General features: G+C 40.2%; 2 protein-coding genes and 1 long non-coding RNA gene across 3 annotated transcripts in view; 1 reads left to right on the top strand and 2 right to left on the bottom strand.

Moving 5' to 3' along the window:
* Nucleotides 1-15,918, bottom strand: part of mafa (MAF bZIP transcription factor a) — a 106,505-nt gene that overhangs the window by 42,796 nt on the left and 47,791 nt on the right. The gene's annotated exons all lie outside the window — the stretch shown is intronic.
* Nucleotides 10,305-11,012, top strand: LOC114481877 (uncharacterized). The gene is made up of 2 exons (XR_003676280.1): nucleotides 10,305-10,494; nucleotides 10,620-11,012. It is a non-coding gene; the product is annotated as an uncharacterized LOC114481877 (long non-coding RNA).
* Nucleotides 11,258-15,215, bottom strand: LOC114481853 (zinc finger BED domain-containing protein 4-like). The gene is made up of 2 exons (XM_028476913.1): nucleotides 12,520-15,215; nucleotides 11,258-12,315 (listed from the first exon to the last, which is right to left on the bottom strand). Exons 1-2 carry the CDS (start codon nucleotides 13,761-13,763, stop codon nucleotides 11,637-11,639), a joined length of 1,923 nt encoding a protein of 640 aa, XP_028332714.1. The 5' UTR covers nucleotides 13,764-15,215; the 3' UTR covers nucleotides 11,258-11,636.

The raw sequence follows: 15,918 nt of genomic DNA, 5'->3' as shown, positions 1-15,918 counted from the left end.
AATCTGATCAAATCAACCTGTTATATTTTTTATCAATGAAGGCGATTCAAATTAAAAGTGAACTTTATCATTTTCACGGATTTCAATGACATTTACAAGCGTTGGGAAAACTCCATGTTTCATGATTTCTAGACAGCCCAAAAAAATGACATCACTACCTCCTTTTCTTCAACCCGCCTTCATTCACTCATAAGCACTTTTTGTCTACCTTACGCGCGATGAGCGTGTCAGCAGCCTGGACTGGAGAATACTCGTTTGAGAGAAGTGTGTAACCCCAGACGGGAGAATAGACCCCTTAATGTGTGGAGTGAGTCTGGCTTTAAATCAGCCCCCTCGCCAGTGGCGGCGCCATTTCCCCACATCTCCAAAATGTTTGTGCTCACAGTTCAAAGTGAACATACCAGTGCTCGCATTCTCATGCCAAGTTAATTTTTATAAATTGGAAACTTTGTGTGGAAAGTGGATTGCACATCTTTCAGGCCCTGTTTTGCATCTGCACAATGTTTATAAATGCTGTCCTTTCCTCTGCTCCTCTGGTCACTGTAGGTTTTTCAGACTGGCTTCTTAATCAAACTAAACTTTCAAATGATACAACCAATGCATATGTACATGCTGACAATTGGATTTTATATCAGTTTATACATAGGCCTACATTACATACATTATATATCTACGGATCCCATGTGTCAGGGTCTGTTAGTGTTTAGCCTTTTTGGCTCTCTTTTACTTTATTTCTGTGAGTCTTAGTGTTACCAGGTCTTTCTGCTTGTGTCTCCTCCTCCCAGTGTATGTCAGGTGTTTGGGTTGTGACTGATTATAGCTGCCTCACACCCATGTGTGGTCCGTTCCCAATCAAGCCTCCCTTACTATTTAGCTGAGTGTTTGGACACAGAATGATGGCTGGTTCACTGTCCATGTTACCCTCTCTACTTTTACCCTGCTCCCAGTTTTCCTTGTGCTTCTTTTGGATTTGGTTTTTTTCGTCAGTATTGCAATTAAACATGGACTGGTTCTATGAATGCGAAGCCTTCCTGCATCCTCCATCTCTTTCTGCGCTTGGCTCCTCCATCACCACACCCTCCCATTGTGACACTATGAATTGTTTTATTTAAAAATGAGATGTTAAGTTACTACAATCAATGAAAATTCAACTGAAATTTATTTTTAAGGCCCAAACATCAGTCTAACATTTTATGTTGTAGTCTTTTAACGACCAAGTATAAGAGCTGCTGTGTTCTGTGGTTTGTGGGGTTTTAGGCTGCGTCCCAATACCCGCACTACGGACTTCCACAAAGGGTGCACTTCGGATGTAAAGTATGTAAGGAAACAAGTGTGCTGAAAAGGTAGACTTGGGACAGTTAGCGGTTTCTGTCATCCCCCTAAATCAGAACGTAATATATTGTGACGGCAAAGTGTATAAAGTAATTCTTTTTTTTTTTTAAGCTTTTTCTCTTAAAACAATGCAAAGAAAAAGCATTAAAATAAAACACTCCTTGTGTGGAAGCATTTGGGTGGCCTGTGAAAAGTTGGTCATTTTCTGCCCTCAACTGAATAAAATTAAATGTCATTCTGTTTGTTCCTATGAAAGATTGAATCAGCCATTTCATGTATGTTTCATATTTTCACTATTAGAAAAAATTGGGGAAATGTACAGAACATAACTACATGTACCAATGTTCTTGTAATACAAAAGGTATTTTAGTATAATACGTATTACAGAAAATAAATCGATTCCTTACTTCCACTTGAATTTTTTTTTTTTTTTTTCTTTTTCCATTTTTGCTGCTTTGGGTGACACATGGGTAATTCCCTTCATCGAAGTCCGCTTGCATGTACCCTTCGCACAGGTGTGCATGAAGAACACATTGTGGGTGAAGCTAAAGCACACTCTGTAATAATGGGACACCCTACACACTCCCGAGAGCGCGCAAGGTGGCAAGTGTGGATATAGATACGCAAGTCAATGTTCTGATAAATTACATTAATTGTAACAACACCTACACAGTGACTTTTTCTAAAATGAATTCATGGTTTATAAAAGATTAAAGAAGACGCAAGTTTAAGGAGAACAGGACAGCTTTGGTGTGACCCTGGAGATAAGAAGTAAACACTGTGCCCCTGCCATGGTGAACAGCCCTGCTGTCATCACTCACAGGATCATCCTCTGTCATGCAAGTTTGCATCTTGTATTTCCTAATTCATTACATGTTCCACATGTTAAGTGTGCAGACCTCCTGGGTGCAATTTCAGCGGCAGCAAAACCTCAACAAATCTTTGTTTCTCCCCTTGGCAGAACGCTTAGTAGAGGCGATTAAAGCTTTTTCAGAGAAACAGACTGGAACAATGGTGAGGACTTTAAACGGCTTCCTGTTGCGCTGCGCCGCAAGATTGAGCACTGCTTCAAAAAGAAGAAAGAAAAGGAGAGAGAGGAGCATTCTGTATCCTTGCTATTCAAATAGTTCCCCATCACCCCTTAATAATGTATTCAAAAATTAAATTATACTAATTGATAAATATTTTAACAATAGCTAAATTATACATACATCAATTTGCGACACTTGCCCCGAATTTTGCAGCCCTGCCGTTGTGTACGTCTGGCCAAGACATAGATATAAATACGTAGACAATTCTTTTCTCTCCACAGCCACTGATCTCTATTACCAGTGGCCGAGGCTCGTTTTAGAGAGTCTGTTTTTTTTTTTTAAAACATTATGTCATAATCAAAATAAAAGAGATGTAAGTTTGACGGAGAAAATAGGCTGTTCTAACAAGTATGCAAACCTGCGATGGAAGGTGTTACTCTTCCTGCTTTACTTCATGAAAAATTTCCTCGCTCGGCACCTGAAAACTGTTGTGTATGTCATGACTTCTGCTCAGTGAACAAAAACTATAACATGCAGAGGCATTTTAAAACGTAACAAACTACAAATCAAAAGAACAGGTGAGGACATCTATGACGTAAATTCCTCTGCCTGATACAACAGAACAGAAGGAGGGACGTTTGTGATGGATATATAATATATTAGTGAAATACAGTAACACAACAAGGTATAGAAGCATATAAACTATGTGAAAGAAAAGACAGAGCTACAGAATCAGAGAAAATAGGAGAGAAATGCCCTAATTTCTCCTAAAAATGTTGTGCACTTCGTTTAATTAAGAAATAAATAAAGCGACAACAATGTACAAGGAATAAATTATTACTGTTGAATTGTTTCTAAACCAAAAATTATTATGACTTAAAGGTATAGAGGAGGATTTTTCCAAAGTTTAGAAAAGAAACGCCCTCTGCACTTTTTGAAAAAAAACTACCTGCTCCTAAGAGGAAACGCTTATTAAACGAGTGAGAGAGAGAGCATGCACAAGCACAGTTTTCCTCGTGCACAGCTCTATTTACAACATCGGGCTTCAACAAATGGCTGAAACCGTAGCTCACGAGGCACATAAACACTTGTAATGGTGCGTTCACACCGAACGCGACTGTAGCGACTGCAGTCACTTCAATCGCCTGTGATGAGTCGCTTGAACATAGTGGCGCTTTTTGGTCACTCCATCATTTCATTGGTCCAGTGATGTGATGAACAGGGGTGTGTGTGTGTGTGTGTGTGTGTGTGTGTGTGTGTGTGTGTGTGTGTGTGTGTGTGTGTGTGTGTGTGTGTGTGTGTGTGTGTGTGTGTGTGTGTGTGTGTGTGTGTGTGTGTGTGTGTGTGTGTGTGTGTGTGTGTGTGTGTGTGTGTGTGTGTGTGTGTGTGTGTGTCGCTGACAGGGGGGAGAGAGAGAGGGTTGATCACTTCTTCTTCGGCCATATCATAGACAGCGCCACTTTTACGGTTTTAATACACTTTAATTTGGCCCTGGTAAATTCAAGAGGTCCTGGCTCCAGACTTCCGCTGCAGCCGTCTCACTGAAGCGGGTGGGAGGGGCTGCTGCCTAGATGATCTTCCTGGAAGTGGAAGCCAAAATACCATCCTCTACAATACCTTTAAGTATAACAGTAAACCTGAAGTTTGTCCATACATTTGACCAAAATTCTATCCTTTATTAATACTATATATTAATTAAAATGAAAAATCACTTCAAATACTGACAATTTATTCAAATTTCACAGTTTTGATGATTTATTGGTATTAGATTGGTATCGATGACATCTCTAATGTCTTGACCTTTGACAATCACTTTCCAAATATTTGGCCCAGGACAGGATACAGTTGAGTAGTAGTATTTTATATGTATTATTTGCCTTGAGAGCTGAAGAGAGAAAAAAGATAAAGAGAGACTGAAAGTGAAAGGGAGATACTTAAAACAAACAGTTTATTGACCGCTTAGGAGAGCTTGTGCGAAGTGAAAGGAGAGCAAAGATGCCCTCTTGTCAGGAGAGGCATATCTGTCGTTCTTTGTACCAGGCTCTCCCAGTCCTTTAAACCATTTACCATCGGGCCAATGTAAGCTCAATTGGCTGCTGCTTAAAAGCCTCTGGGGTTAAAACACTGGAGAGTCACAGTTTATTAAAAAAGATGTGCAGTAGATGGCACAAAGTGCAGCTTGCTTTTTGTGGTAGTGCTTCATTGATGGATTTTTACCATCTATTTTTAGCTGTCACTATAATGGATAGAAGAAGTTGTTGAATCTGCTATCAAAGAGGAAGGATGGCTGTAAGGCATTATGCTAACACTGCTTTCAGCTATTTTTAGTTTTGGCAAGACATGCTACAGACCAGAGGTGTTTAAATGTTGTACTTAGGAGCTGATTTCCTGCAGATTTTAGGTATATCCACGCCTGAATATAAAGACTGTGTTATTATCCAACTCTAGAGAAAACTTAAAAATGAGGCACTCATTACAATTGGGTCTTTATGAGCAGAAAAACATCCAAGATGTTATTTTAATATGCTTTATTATCACATGAAGCCTCACATTAGGCCTGAATTAAGGCTGTGTTTTTTTTAAGGCCTTGATTTCCATTTTAACCTTTACCTTGTTTTCTACTGAACTTGTTTAAGAAACTTTTATTTTATTTGTGTTGTTAATGGAGAAAAAAAAATTAGTTTGCATTTAACTTTTGACCCCCTTTTGTTTTTTTTATTCATTTTTTTTTTTACTTCAATATTATTAACCATGTTTCTTGTTCCATGGTCTGTTTTCTCCCCTTCCTCTCTCTTTTCCCCTCCATAATTGCCTGCACTTACTCATGTGGAAATGTTGGGTTTTGACATTAAACAATGTCATTATTCTTTATATAATAAGTGTCATTAGATTACATTACACAATAAAGTCAAAAAAAGAAAGAAAATCAATGAATGCAACGAAAAAATTCAATGTAACTTTAATCAATTCCAACCATCGTAATCAGAAACAGTGACTTCGTCAGTAGCCAACTCTCCCCCTGTTTTTCATTAAAATGCTGGCCACTACCTCTCACATTTCTGTGTGCATTTAAATAGTTAATGTACTGCCCAGCTGCACATGGCTACTGTATGTTAGAGTAGTTATAAGAGGTGGGGCTGCGCTCTTTCACAGTTCCGCTTTCACACCAGAAAAACATACTTTACAATACTGCAATATTCATGATGTGTTTTGGATCTCTATACACTTTCCTGGCTTTGATGTTCAAATAAATAAAATAAATTTTCCTCCTTTTTCAAAAATTCCTCTCCATTTTACCAGTCAATAGGTGATATCCCAACCCGCACTGCAGTGCAAATCTGTTCTTATTTAGCCACTCTTTGTGTCCACCCATTCAGTGAAATACATTGTATCTTTTCTTAATAAGAAAAAAAGTCAGCACTTAGTACATTATACTACAAAGTAACACAGGTTTAACAGTGTTTTTGCTGTTTAACAGTAGCAGTTTGTGTTTAGAAAGTGTACCTTTGATTTAATGTAATTATGATAATGACAATGTCTTTTTGTATGTATAACTTCTTTTAGTTTTTGATAAACAGCAAAATTAAGAATCAAAATACATTATTGCCTGTGAGAAAGGAGTTGAGTAAAGAAAGTATGGTAACTATACAGAGGTTCATAATACCAGGTGGAAAGTCAGAAATCTATAGGTTATTTACCTAACGCCGGTTCTCTGAGTAATATGAGTGAGATGTCTCACTATGGGATATACGTCTCTGAGTCATATCACAGAAGCCCTTTCTAATAAAGTCAACCTGATTGGCTGGTGAAATGTATTCTTCTGCAACACGTGGCTGCTCGTCGCTAAGCTAGCGGAGGGCCGACAACCAGCGACTGCGTTGGGTGTCATTGTCACCGAGCTGCCAACTGGGGTGTCAGGTCCGGTGCTCGATAGCCGTGGGGTGACGTCGAGCAGTAAGTGGTGAGCCGAGCCGAAGTGTGACGGCCGTGGAGGGCGCCGAAGCAGTGTAATTCCGAGCATGGGGGCAAGGAAAAACACTGGTTGACCTGGTGGTCATTAGAATGAATACCAGCAGTAGCGTCCGGCTACGGAATCCGAGTAATGGCCACCTGTGAACAGTTCAGCTGCCGCGGCGAGAAGCTTCCTGATGAGAAGAGGTTTTTGAATGCCAATGTATTTTCCGCCCACTCTACTTATAGTTGGTGGGACTACCTGTTAGCTTTATGAGAAAGGGCTTCTATGATATGCCCCGGAGGAGTATATCCCATAGACATCGAAATGAATGTTATGAAAGAGAACTTGCTGTAAAGTCAAGCAGAGACTTTAGTAAGGGCAGCAGGGCCCTTTGAAGGAAACCATAAAATATTAAGGAGAAGCGGATACCTCACTTGGCCTAATGCAGACATGAGTCACGCCCCACACAGGATCAAAGGAAGAACTTTTTTTTCTTCTTATCTTGTATACACTCCTTTTACAATTCCTTTTCTGGTTACACTTTTCATGGTCCATTTTGTAAAAAAAAAAAACCTTACAATGGACAACTAAGCATCAAAAGAAGGACGTGGGGAAGGAGTGTCTGTGTTTGTCTACAGGTGTTTTTAGTTTTAACCTGTTTGTAAACTATTAATGAACCGTTAAAAAAGCACACATCCAATGGATTTCCTAAAGTACTAAAGTAAAAGTGCTTTCTCCATCTGGTGCCACTCTACACTATAGCTGCTTTGACCAAGATGTGTATTCCAAGCATGTGCATGAACTTGTTTTAATGTGTATCAGTGCCTTGTGCTTGTTTTTGGTTATTTTGGAGAGTACCAAATACACATTTGTTTTTGCTGGACTGCTATTTTACCCTTTGGTCAAATTATTGTCCCTCTGGTTCAAACTAGAGTTCAATCCCTCAACACTGCTCAAATGATAACGTTTAAAATCATACTTTGCAGGGTTCAACCATCAGAACTTTTACCTTATATTTCTATTAATTTGTCTTCCATACAGCCAGCCTATACAGCCTATAAGATTTGGCACATATAATAAGGTGCAACACAAGTCTCCAATTCACTACAGCAACAAATTTGTACCTAAAAATACAATCCATGGAAAGCAGCAATTTTGTCCCGATGTGATCCCGGGTCGTTACTTCTGGTTACTTGGTTGGTCGTTACTACTGGTTACTTCTTTGTTTTTTGTACTGCTTTTGTTCACATTTTCTTCATTGTTATATTCATTATTACATATAACACAAGGATGTGTGGTGGAACAATTTCTGTAGTATCTGAAAATTTGTTTTTGCTGTGCATCTAAGCAGTGCACCGAGAGTCTTGGATGACATTATAAGGGGTAAAATCAGCTAGTGAAGGCAATGCTAACTGCAACAACTAAGGGTTAGGGTTAGGGATGTCTAAGGTTAGCATAATGACAGTCAAGTCTCATGAACGAGCATGTTTTTTCTTATTCTGGCTGGTGTAAAAGATCTTTTAATGAAAATAATCCAACTAAACCTCTAGTATTATATATGATCATTTGGTAGAGCTTCCAATTAAAAATTCACAACCCTTTATTATACAGCTTATCTTCAATAACTGGCTTGATGTCATCCATAAAAGTGAGCTTAACAAGGCCTGAAGCTCTCATGATGTGTTTGCTTTACTGGAATCAAAGATTTCTTGCATGACATAAAAAAGGAGAAAAAGGAGACCCTTTTATTGTGTCCAATAATGTTTCTACTGATCACTTTTTGAATGAAAAAACAGATTTTGTTGTAAGTAGGTAGTAAGAGCTTCACTACTTTGTATTTAGAAATAGATGGATGTCCCCTTCTTCTGTTTCTTTCTCCATTTCCCCGGTTCCTCACCTGATTGAAAATACTTAAATTGAACAGTTTTAGCAAAAACGTAGTGTAACAGACTGGTTGAGTCAGCAAGATAATATCAGAAAGAAAAAAAGTCGGTTGACAGCATTTCCTATAACACATGCTTGAAATTTCTTGCTTACGTATATTTGCAAACGTACACATTTTGCAGACTACCAATAAAAGAGGTATTTAGCAGTTTACCTAAATCACTTCTAAACTTACGTCATCAATGTATCTCTGTAAGAAGACATATCATTGTCAAGCAACAACTTTTCAAAATAAGCACTATTAAAACCGTTAACAGGGTTTCTAGTTCTTTATAGTTGACAACTATAGCTTCTGATTTGTTATTTTTTTTGTCTTTCTTAATGTTCTCTCTGGCGCATTTTCATCTGAGAAATGCAACACCACAAAAACAAACATAAAACAAGAAGTCACAAAAGGCAACACAGCAGCACCGACTTTGCATGACCTATAAACCCCTCAGCATTTCTGAATGTGTTGCCAACAGTGCACCCTCATATGTTTCAGGGCTGGGCCCTATACAGAAAATCAGAAAGATAAAATCATTGTCAAGAACACCTGCTCCATCCCAGAGGAGACAACCCCCTGAACAACACCTCAGACTTTAACTGAGACTGCTCCTCGCTGTTTTACAATCAAGGTTATCTAATTACTCCCCCTGTGCTTGTCCATCCCAAGCAGGTAAAAACTTCATGTTAGCTGCACACAAAGGTGGTGACGGACTTAGACCACTACCTTATGTAGCTCCACGGCACGCATGAACACCCAGTGCTCTGTCGGGCTCCTTTTACATGGATTTAACCTGTACCCTACTGGTTATTCTGCCCTACATTCAATTACAGTTTCCAAAATCAGAAATACTCATTTAGTGTGAATTTTGTTCTAGCAACGAGTCATATCATACATTTGGATACATTTTCTTCACGTATTCCGAGACAACTAAAGGTGCGACTGGAGTGACTGAAGCGACTAGATTACAGTCAAATCAATATAAATGACTCAACCTCAAGTTATCTCCCCTCAAGCGACTTGAAAAATTTGAACTTTTTAAGTGACTTCAAGCGACAACTCCCCCAACGGTCACTGTTTGTAGAGCCGAGCCAGCAGCCCCTCCCACCCGCTACAGTGAGAAGGCTGCAGCGGAGGTCTGGAGCCAGGACCTCTTGAATTTACCGGTTCAAAATTAAAGCGGTTAACTCATTGAATAAGCCTGAATTCTGTGGGAACTCATTAGTAACCCCGTAAGTTGATCATTTAAACCGTAAAAGTGGCGCTGTCTATGATACTGCCGAAGAAAAAGTGATTAACCCTCTCTCTCTCCTCTGTAAGCGGCAGACACACACACACTGTTCCCTCGTCATCACATCACTGGAGCAATGAAATGATGGAGTGACCTAAAAGCGCCACTATGTTCAAGCGGCTCATCACGGGCGATTGAAGTAACTGCAGTTGCTACAGTCGCGTTCGGCGTGAACGCACCTTTACAATTGTTTATATGTCTCGTGATCTACGTTTTCAGCCATTTATTGAAGCTCGCCTTTGTAAACAGAGCTGTGCACAAGGAAATCTGGGCTTGAGCATGCTCTCTCTCACTCGTTTAATAGGCGTTCCCTCTTGGGAGCAGGTAGAGTTGCGCATTTGCATTTTTTCAAAAAGTAGAGAGGGGCGTTTCTTTTCTAAACTTCAGGAAAATCCTCCTTTATACCTTTAAGTACAAGTGAAATTACTGATTTAGAAATATACTCAAGAAAGTACAAGTACCCATAAAAGCAACTCAATTATAGTAACGTGAGCACTTGTAATCTGTTACTTTCACCTCTGGTGGAGACTAACTCAAAGCCAAGGATGAACAGTCACTGGTAAGATGCACACATGGGATTATGTCAAAGTTACAGAGGGAGAAACAGACAAACTGGCCGTAGCTCAGTAGCTTCACCAGTGATTAGAGCTTCACTACAAATCTGCTGGTTTCTCAGAGATTTAAAAGTGTAAAGTTGCTCACAACAGCAACCAAAACATGTTGAAGTCACAACATGTAAAGACCTTGAGGAGGTGTTATCAAATAGTGATGGGAAAACCGGTTCTTTCCTCTGATTCGATTCTTTAACTCTCGAACATTAAATTGAACGAGTCCCGAACGAATCATTTCGTTCATTTGTACAGCAGATGGCGCTGAAGCCTGCACAATGCAGAACTCATACCGCCGACGTGTTTTCTCCAACTATAAATACTGTAGACAAGATGGTTTGCTTCAGGTGACAAAGTATAACACACAAAATGCCATAAGCTATTCAAGCCATTTGAAAACCCAGGAAAGCTAACACACACCACAATAATGTAACTTGTGTCCTGTATCCTCTCTGTTATCATTGTTTAACAGCACGGCAGTCTGGGTAACTGTCACGTGACAGTGAAAACAGACCAATCAGAGAGAAGTAATGCTGCTGGCGCAGAGCTCAGCCTGAGCCAGAGCTGTGAACCGATGAACGATGAACGAGAAAGACCCGGTCAGCCCGCGAGTCATGTGACAAAGGAACCAGTTGGACGAACGAGAACGAAGTACTGAGCTGTGAACGATGAACGAGAAAGACCCGGTCAGCCCGCGAGTCAGACTCGTGACAAATGAACGAGTTGGATGAACGAGAACAAGTACTGCTCTGCTCCACAGCCTGAGCAGACAGAGACCCTTTCGGCTGAGCAGTCGATCACATGACAGCTGGGGAGAGGACAGCGAATGTAAAACTAATTTTGACAATTAATGATACAATTAAAACAAAAAATAATAGTTGATGAGTTGCCTATGTTTACATGGTGCATTTATTGTGTCCAAAAAGTGACATTATTATTATTACTATTATTGTTATTTTTATTGTGTTTGTTGTTATCATTGTTATGTTTGATTATTTTGTGGCAGAGTATAACACAATAAATATGCTGATATAATTTTCGAAAATATTTATTTTTAAAGAGACTTATATATAAAACACACTTTACATTATATACACAACACTACACACATCTAAGAGACAAAAATAAAGTTAAATAGAAAAAGTTAAAGAATAAAATTAAATAAAAACCAAACCAACAATATTGCACAATTAAAAGTGACACATGTGTATTATATACACAACATACACATCTAAGAGTAAGAGACATAAAGTTAAATAGAAAAAGTTAAATAAGAATAAAATTAAATAAAAACCAAACCAAACCAACAATATTGCACAATTAAAAGTGACACATGTATATTACATACACAACACTATACACATCTAAGAGACATAAATAAAGTTAAATAGAAAAAGTTAAATAAGAATAAAATTAAATAAAAACCAAACCAAACCAAACCAACAATATTGCACAATTAAAAGTGACACATGTATATTAAAGGCCAGCTTTAAGGCAAGTTGGCATTTAGAAACACAAGCTGGCGGACCTTGGAGGGGCTGAGCCTGTTCCGTCTGTCTGTGATTATCTGCCCAGTCTTTGAGAAAACTCTCTCAGAGGGCACAGATGTGGCCACAATGCACAGTCTAGTTTTCATCACCTCACACAGAGTTTTGAATACGGGCGAGCACATCCTCCACCATGCCAGAGGATCTGATGAGCGGGATAGGAGTGGCTCTGCCAAGTAGGCCCGCATCTCCATCATGGCAGCAGTTGAGGTGCTCGATGTGGCAGAATCTGAGGAAGTGGAAGCCCTGGTGCTTGCAACCCTCTCATCGAAGTCTTCCCAAAACATGGCCCCTGTGCTGGCAGCCACAGAGGGATTTTGAGACTCCTCCTCCTCACTGTGACTGGGGTGGTTGTGTGCTGCAGCAGCTGTGATTCTCTTCACAGTGTCCTCTGCAGCCTTGCTGTTAACAAAAGCTTGCTTTTTGAACCTTGGGTCCAAACAAGTTGCATCAGCAAGCTTCTCAATGTGCTCCACCTTGCTGAACCTCTTCTGCATTTCAGACATCAGGCTGTCCACCAGTTTTTTAATAGGTTCATGGACTGACGGGCTTCTTTGATGGCGAGCAACAATCCTCTGAAGACCTCTTGCCATCAGAATCACTTTGGAGGCAGTCACAAACCTACAGACAGAGTTCAATTATTCATATTTTGTTCTCAAAAGCAGTTATAACAGTGTACTATCACAGATCAATGTCATGTGTCTTTGTTAACAGTAAGGATACAGTTAAAATCCATCACTAACTATATATATATTTTTAAATATGAAGTTTGTGCTTATTAAAAGTGAGTTAGTTTAATATAAATGAATTACTTTAACTACATACCTCTCAGCGCTCACTTCAACGGTGACCTCCTCAAAAGGTTTGAGGATGTCCGCTGTTTCCTGAGCAATTTCCCATTCCTCTGTGGACAGTGTGGATAGGGGTGCATTGATAAGTGCCAGGGTGGAGATGACTGGATCCTTGACATCAATGAACCTTTTCACCATATAAAATGTGGAATTCCACCTTGTAACCACATCCTGCTTCAAGCGCAGCTGCTCCTGGCCCATCTGTTGCTGTGTGGCCTTCAGCTTGTCTGAAGCAACTGTGCTTCTGTGGAAGTATTCCACCACAGCTTTTATTTTATGAACTGTACCCTGAACCTCTCTAAGTGCAGCTCTCACAACAAGATTTAAAACATGAGCAAAGCATGGTATGTGGTCCCAGTGCAGGTGGTCTCTCAGGGCTGCCACAATGTTGCTGGCATTGTCTGTGACACAAGCTACAACTTTGTCACTGACACCCCATTCATCTGCAACTCTCTTCAACTCACTTGCCAGGTGAGCAGAAGTGTGTCTGTCTGTCAAGACAAAACAGTCCAGGAGATGGGATGTCATTGCAAAATCCTGTACATAGTGGCAGGTCACAGACATGTAGCTTGTGGTTGTTACAGATGTCCAGCAGTCAGTTGTGAGGCATACAGCAGGAGCATTCTTGATTTTCTCCAACAACTCAGCTCTTATCTTTCCATACATCTTTGGCAGTAGAGTTTGAGAAAGTGTTTTCCTGCTTGGCAGAGTGTATGAAGGGTCCAGGGTCTTTGTGAATTCTTTGAAGCCTTTGTCCTCAACGATGGAGAATGGTTGATAGTCAGAAGCTATCATTTTAACCAGTGCTTCATCCAGTTTGCTCTGCCTGAGTGGATCCATTGGCCTTGTAATGTAAGTGCCCATATGTGTTTGTTGTGGCCTCCGTGGTCTAACTGCTGTTTGGGTGGTGGTGGTGGGTGCTGCTGGTGTACTGGATATTGCAGAAGCTGTAGCCAGTGTTGCAGCAGCAGTGATTTGAGGTCCAGATAAAGTGCTACTGGTGGAGATATTTGCAGCTGCTGCAGTGGCTCCATCGTCACTCTCCCCCCTCACTTGTGCTAACTGCACAGTTGGATGTGCCGTTTTAAGGTGTCTTCTCAAATTTGAAGTGCTTCCTCCTTGGGTTGATAAAATCCTTTTGCAAATATTGCATTTGGATTTAGTGGCTGAAACCTCACTGAAATGGTTCCAAATGTCACTCCTTTTCCTTCCACTCATTTTTCTGACCTGCTCAGACCCCTGTTGTTTGTGTTCTGATTTTACCTGGCACTTAATGTAAATGTAGGTGATGGGTGGGGGGATGGGTAACTGCCCATCATGGAGCCTTGAATGACAGTAGCGCTCAATTTGTGGCCCAGAATCACGTCACTCCTAGTAGTTCACTCTGTGCGACATTAAAATGTGACGAGGTGAAAAAAGCTATATCATTAGAGTCAAACAATTGCCACTTTGCACACAATTTCATGCCAAACCCCATTTAGCTCAGGTAGTAGAAAAATGTATAAATAATTACGCCAACTTGTGACGTGAATTAGTTTCGCACAGTGGGAGTGGATGCGACACCGGCATGTGCCGTGACTATAACCGAGTGAACCCCCTGTTGCGCTGTGTGAAAGTGTGTACGACTAATTATGCTCTCAAGTGCTCTTAAACCAGTATGCAAATTTGGGCTATGTGAGCTGCTGATCAGAGGCTCTAAAGTTAACATTTAGTGAGAATTTGTGGTGCGTTTCCACCTCCTTTTCTCATCCGATGCAAACCCGTTATGTAGGCTATCAGACTGACAGCGATACTGCAGCAGCAGACGAGCAGAGCAATACACAGATTAATATAGCGCAGGTAGACTTATATAAAAAATAAAAAAATCTCATGAAATTGTGACTTTTTCTCCGGACATGTCACAGAACACAGACGTGTGCAGAAAGTTTTGAACATGAGCAAAAGCAGAGTGGGTAACCGGAGCTATTAAGTGCAGCCTAGATGTTTAACGTAATTAAAATTATATTATTCAAATAAAAAAGGTTAAAAGAACCGGAGACCGCTGATTAGTTATGATTTCATGAATGAATAACGTATTGTGGTATTTTACTATTGTGTGGCAAATAACACAAAGTTAACACGTTGATATAATTTTCGAAAGTATTTATTTACAAACACATTCATTATATAGGCTATACAATAACACAACAAGGACTGAAGACCACTATAATTATGATTTCGTGAATAAATAATCTATATCGGGTGTCACATGACAAATAAACTGTAGATATCAGACATCAATCATTTCCTTGTTCAGCTCTCAGTCAACAGCCCCCCAGCCCCGTAGCTGTCTGAGCCACAGCTGTCACGTGACGAATGAACGAAAGAGCAATCCGTCATGATCCGTATGAACGAATCGTGAACGAACCGAACGAACTGCAGTGCTTGCTGCTCACAGACAGCCTGTCTGTCACGTGACTAAAGAACTGGGACCTGAGAATGGATCCAGCTGAGTGAGTGGTGAACGAATCATTTCTGTTTCCTGTCTGCTGCTGACTGAGCTCATGCAGCTGCTGCCATGTGGCGAGAGAAGGTACTGCATGAAAATGAACGAATCGCTCCCTGAGAAGACTCGTTACTCCCGAGTCATATAAAAGATTAGTTCATTTTGAACGAATCGTTCACGAACGATACAACACTATTATCAAATGTACTGCAGCTAGGAGCTGGCCTGTGCTCTGCTCACTCTGACCAAAAATGACGACCAGCACTCTGAGCACAGGTCACAGTTCATAGCTGAAAATATGGAAAGAGCGGTTCTGGAATAATTATTTACTTGGGTTATGAATGACCCTAACTGGAAACTGTCATTAAATTAATGCCTCAATTAGATTGGGAACATTAAAGGTGGTAATGACTCCACTTCTCTTTATTGTAACTCAGGGTCTGCTTGGTCTAATGATTGAATTAAAGTAGAATAATGATAAGACGACAATGTGGAAATGGCTTGCACTGAACATCAGGCCACTCCACAACTTTGCACTTCATAAATGTTTAGTAGCATACAGAGACATGTTGGAGAAGAATTGCAGTTTTTGTCAAATAGATTATATGTACCATAAATTGTCAATGTCACACTGAAACACAAAGAAACTAAAGAAAGTATCCTGTCTTGATGCAGTGTCTTTAAAGTACATCACCTCTCCCTGTTTTGTTGGAAATTTCTCCATGGCTCCACCTGAGCTCTGGGGTGGGGCTATTATGATCCCTGTGTGTAAGTGATCCATCCCTAATCGATCCAGACTGTCAGCATAGACTAGACATTCACCTCTGCTTGTTATCTCTATCTGTAAGGAAACCTGCCTCAGCTACAGAACTGACCACAGCCTAACCT

This window comes from Gouania willdenowi, chromosome 3 (assembly GCF_900634775.1).
Source record: "Gouania willdenowi chromosome 3, fGouWil2.1, whole genome shotgun sequence".
NCBI classification, from domain to species: Eukaryota; Metazoa; Chordata; class Actinopteri; order Blenniiformes; family Gobiesocidae; genus Gouania; species Gouania willdenowi.
The sequence above is the reverse complement of the archived record's forward strand: the minus strand, read 5'-3'. Positions and strand labels throughout refer to the sequence as shown.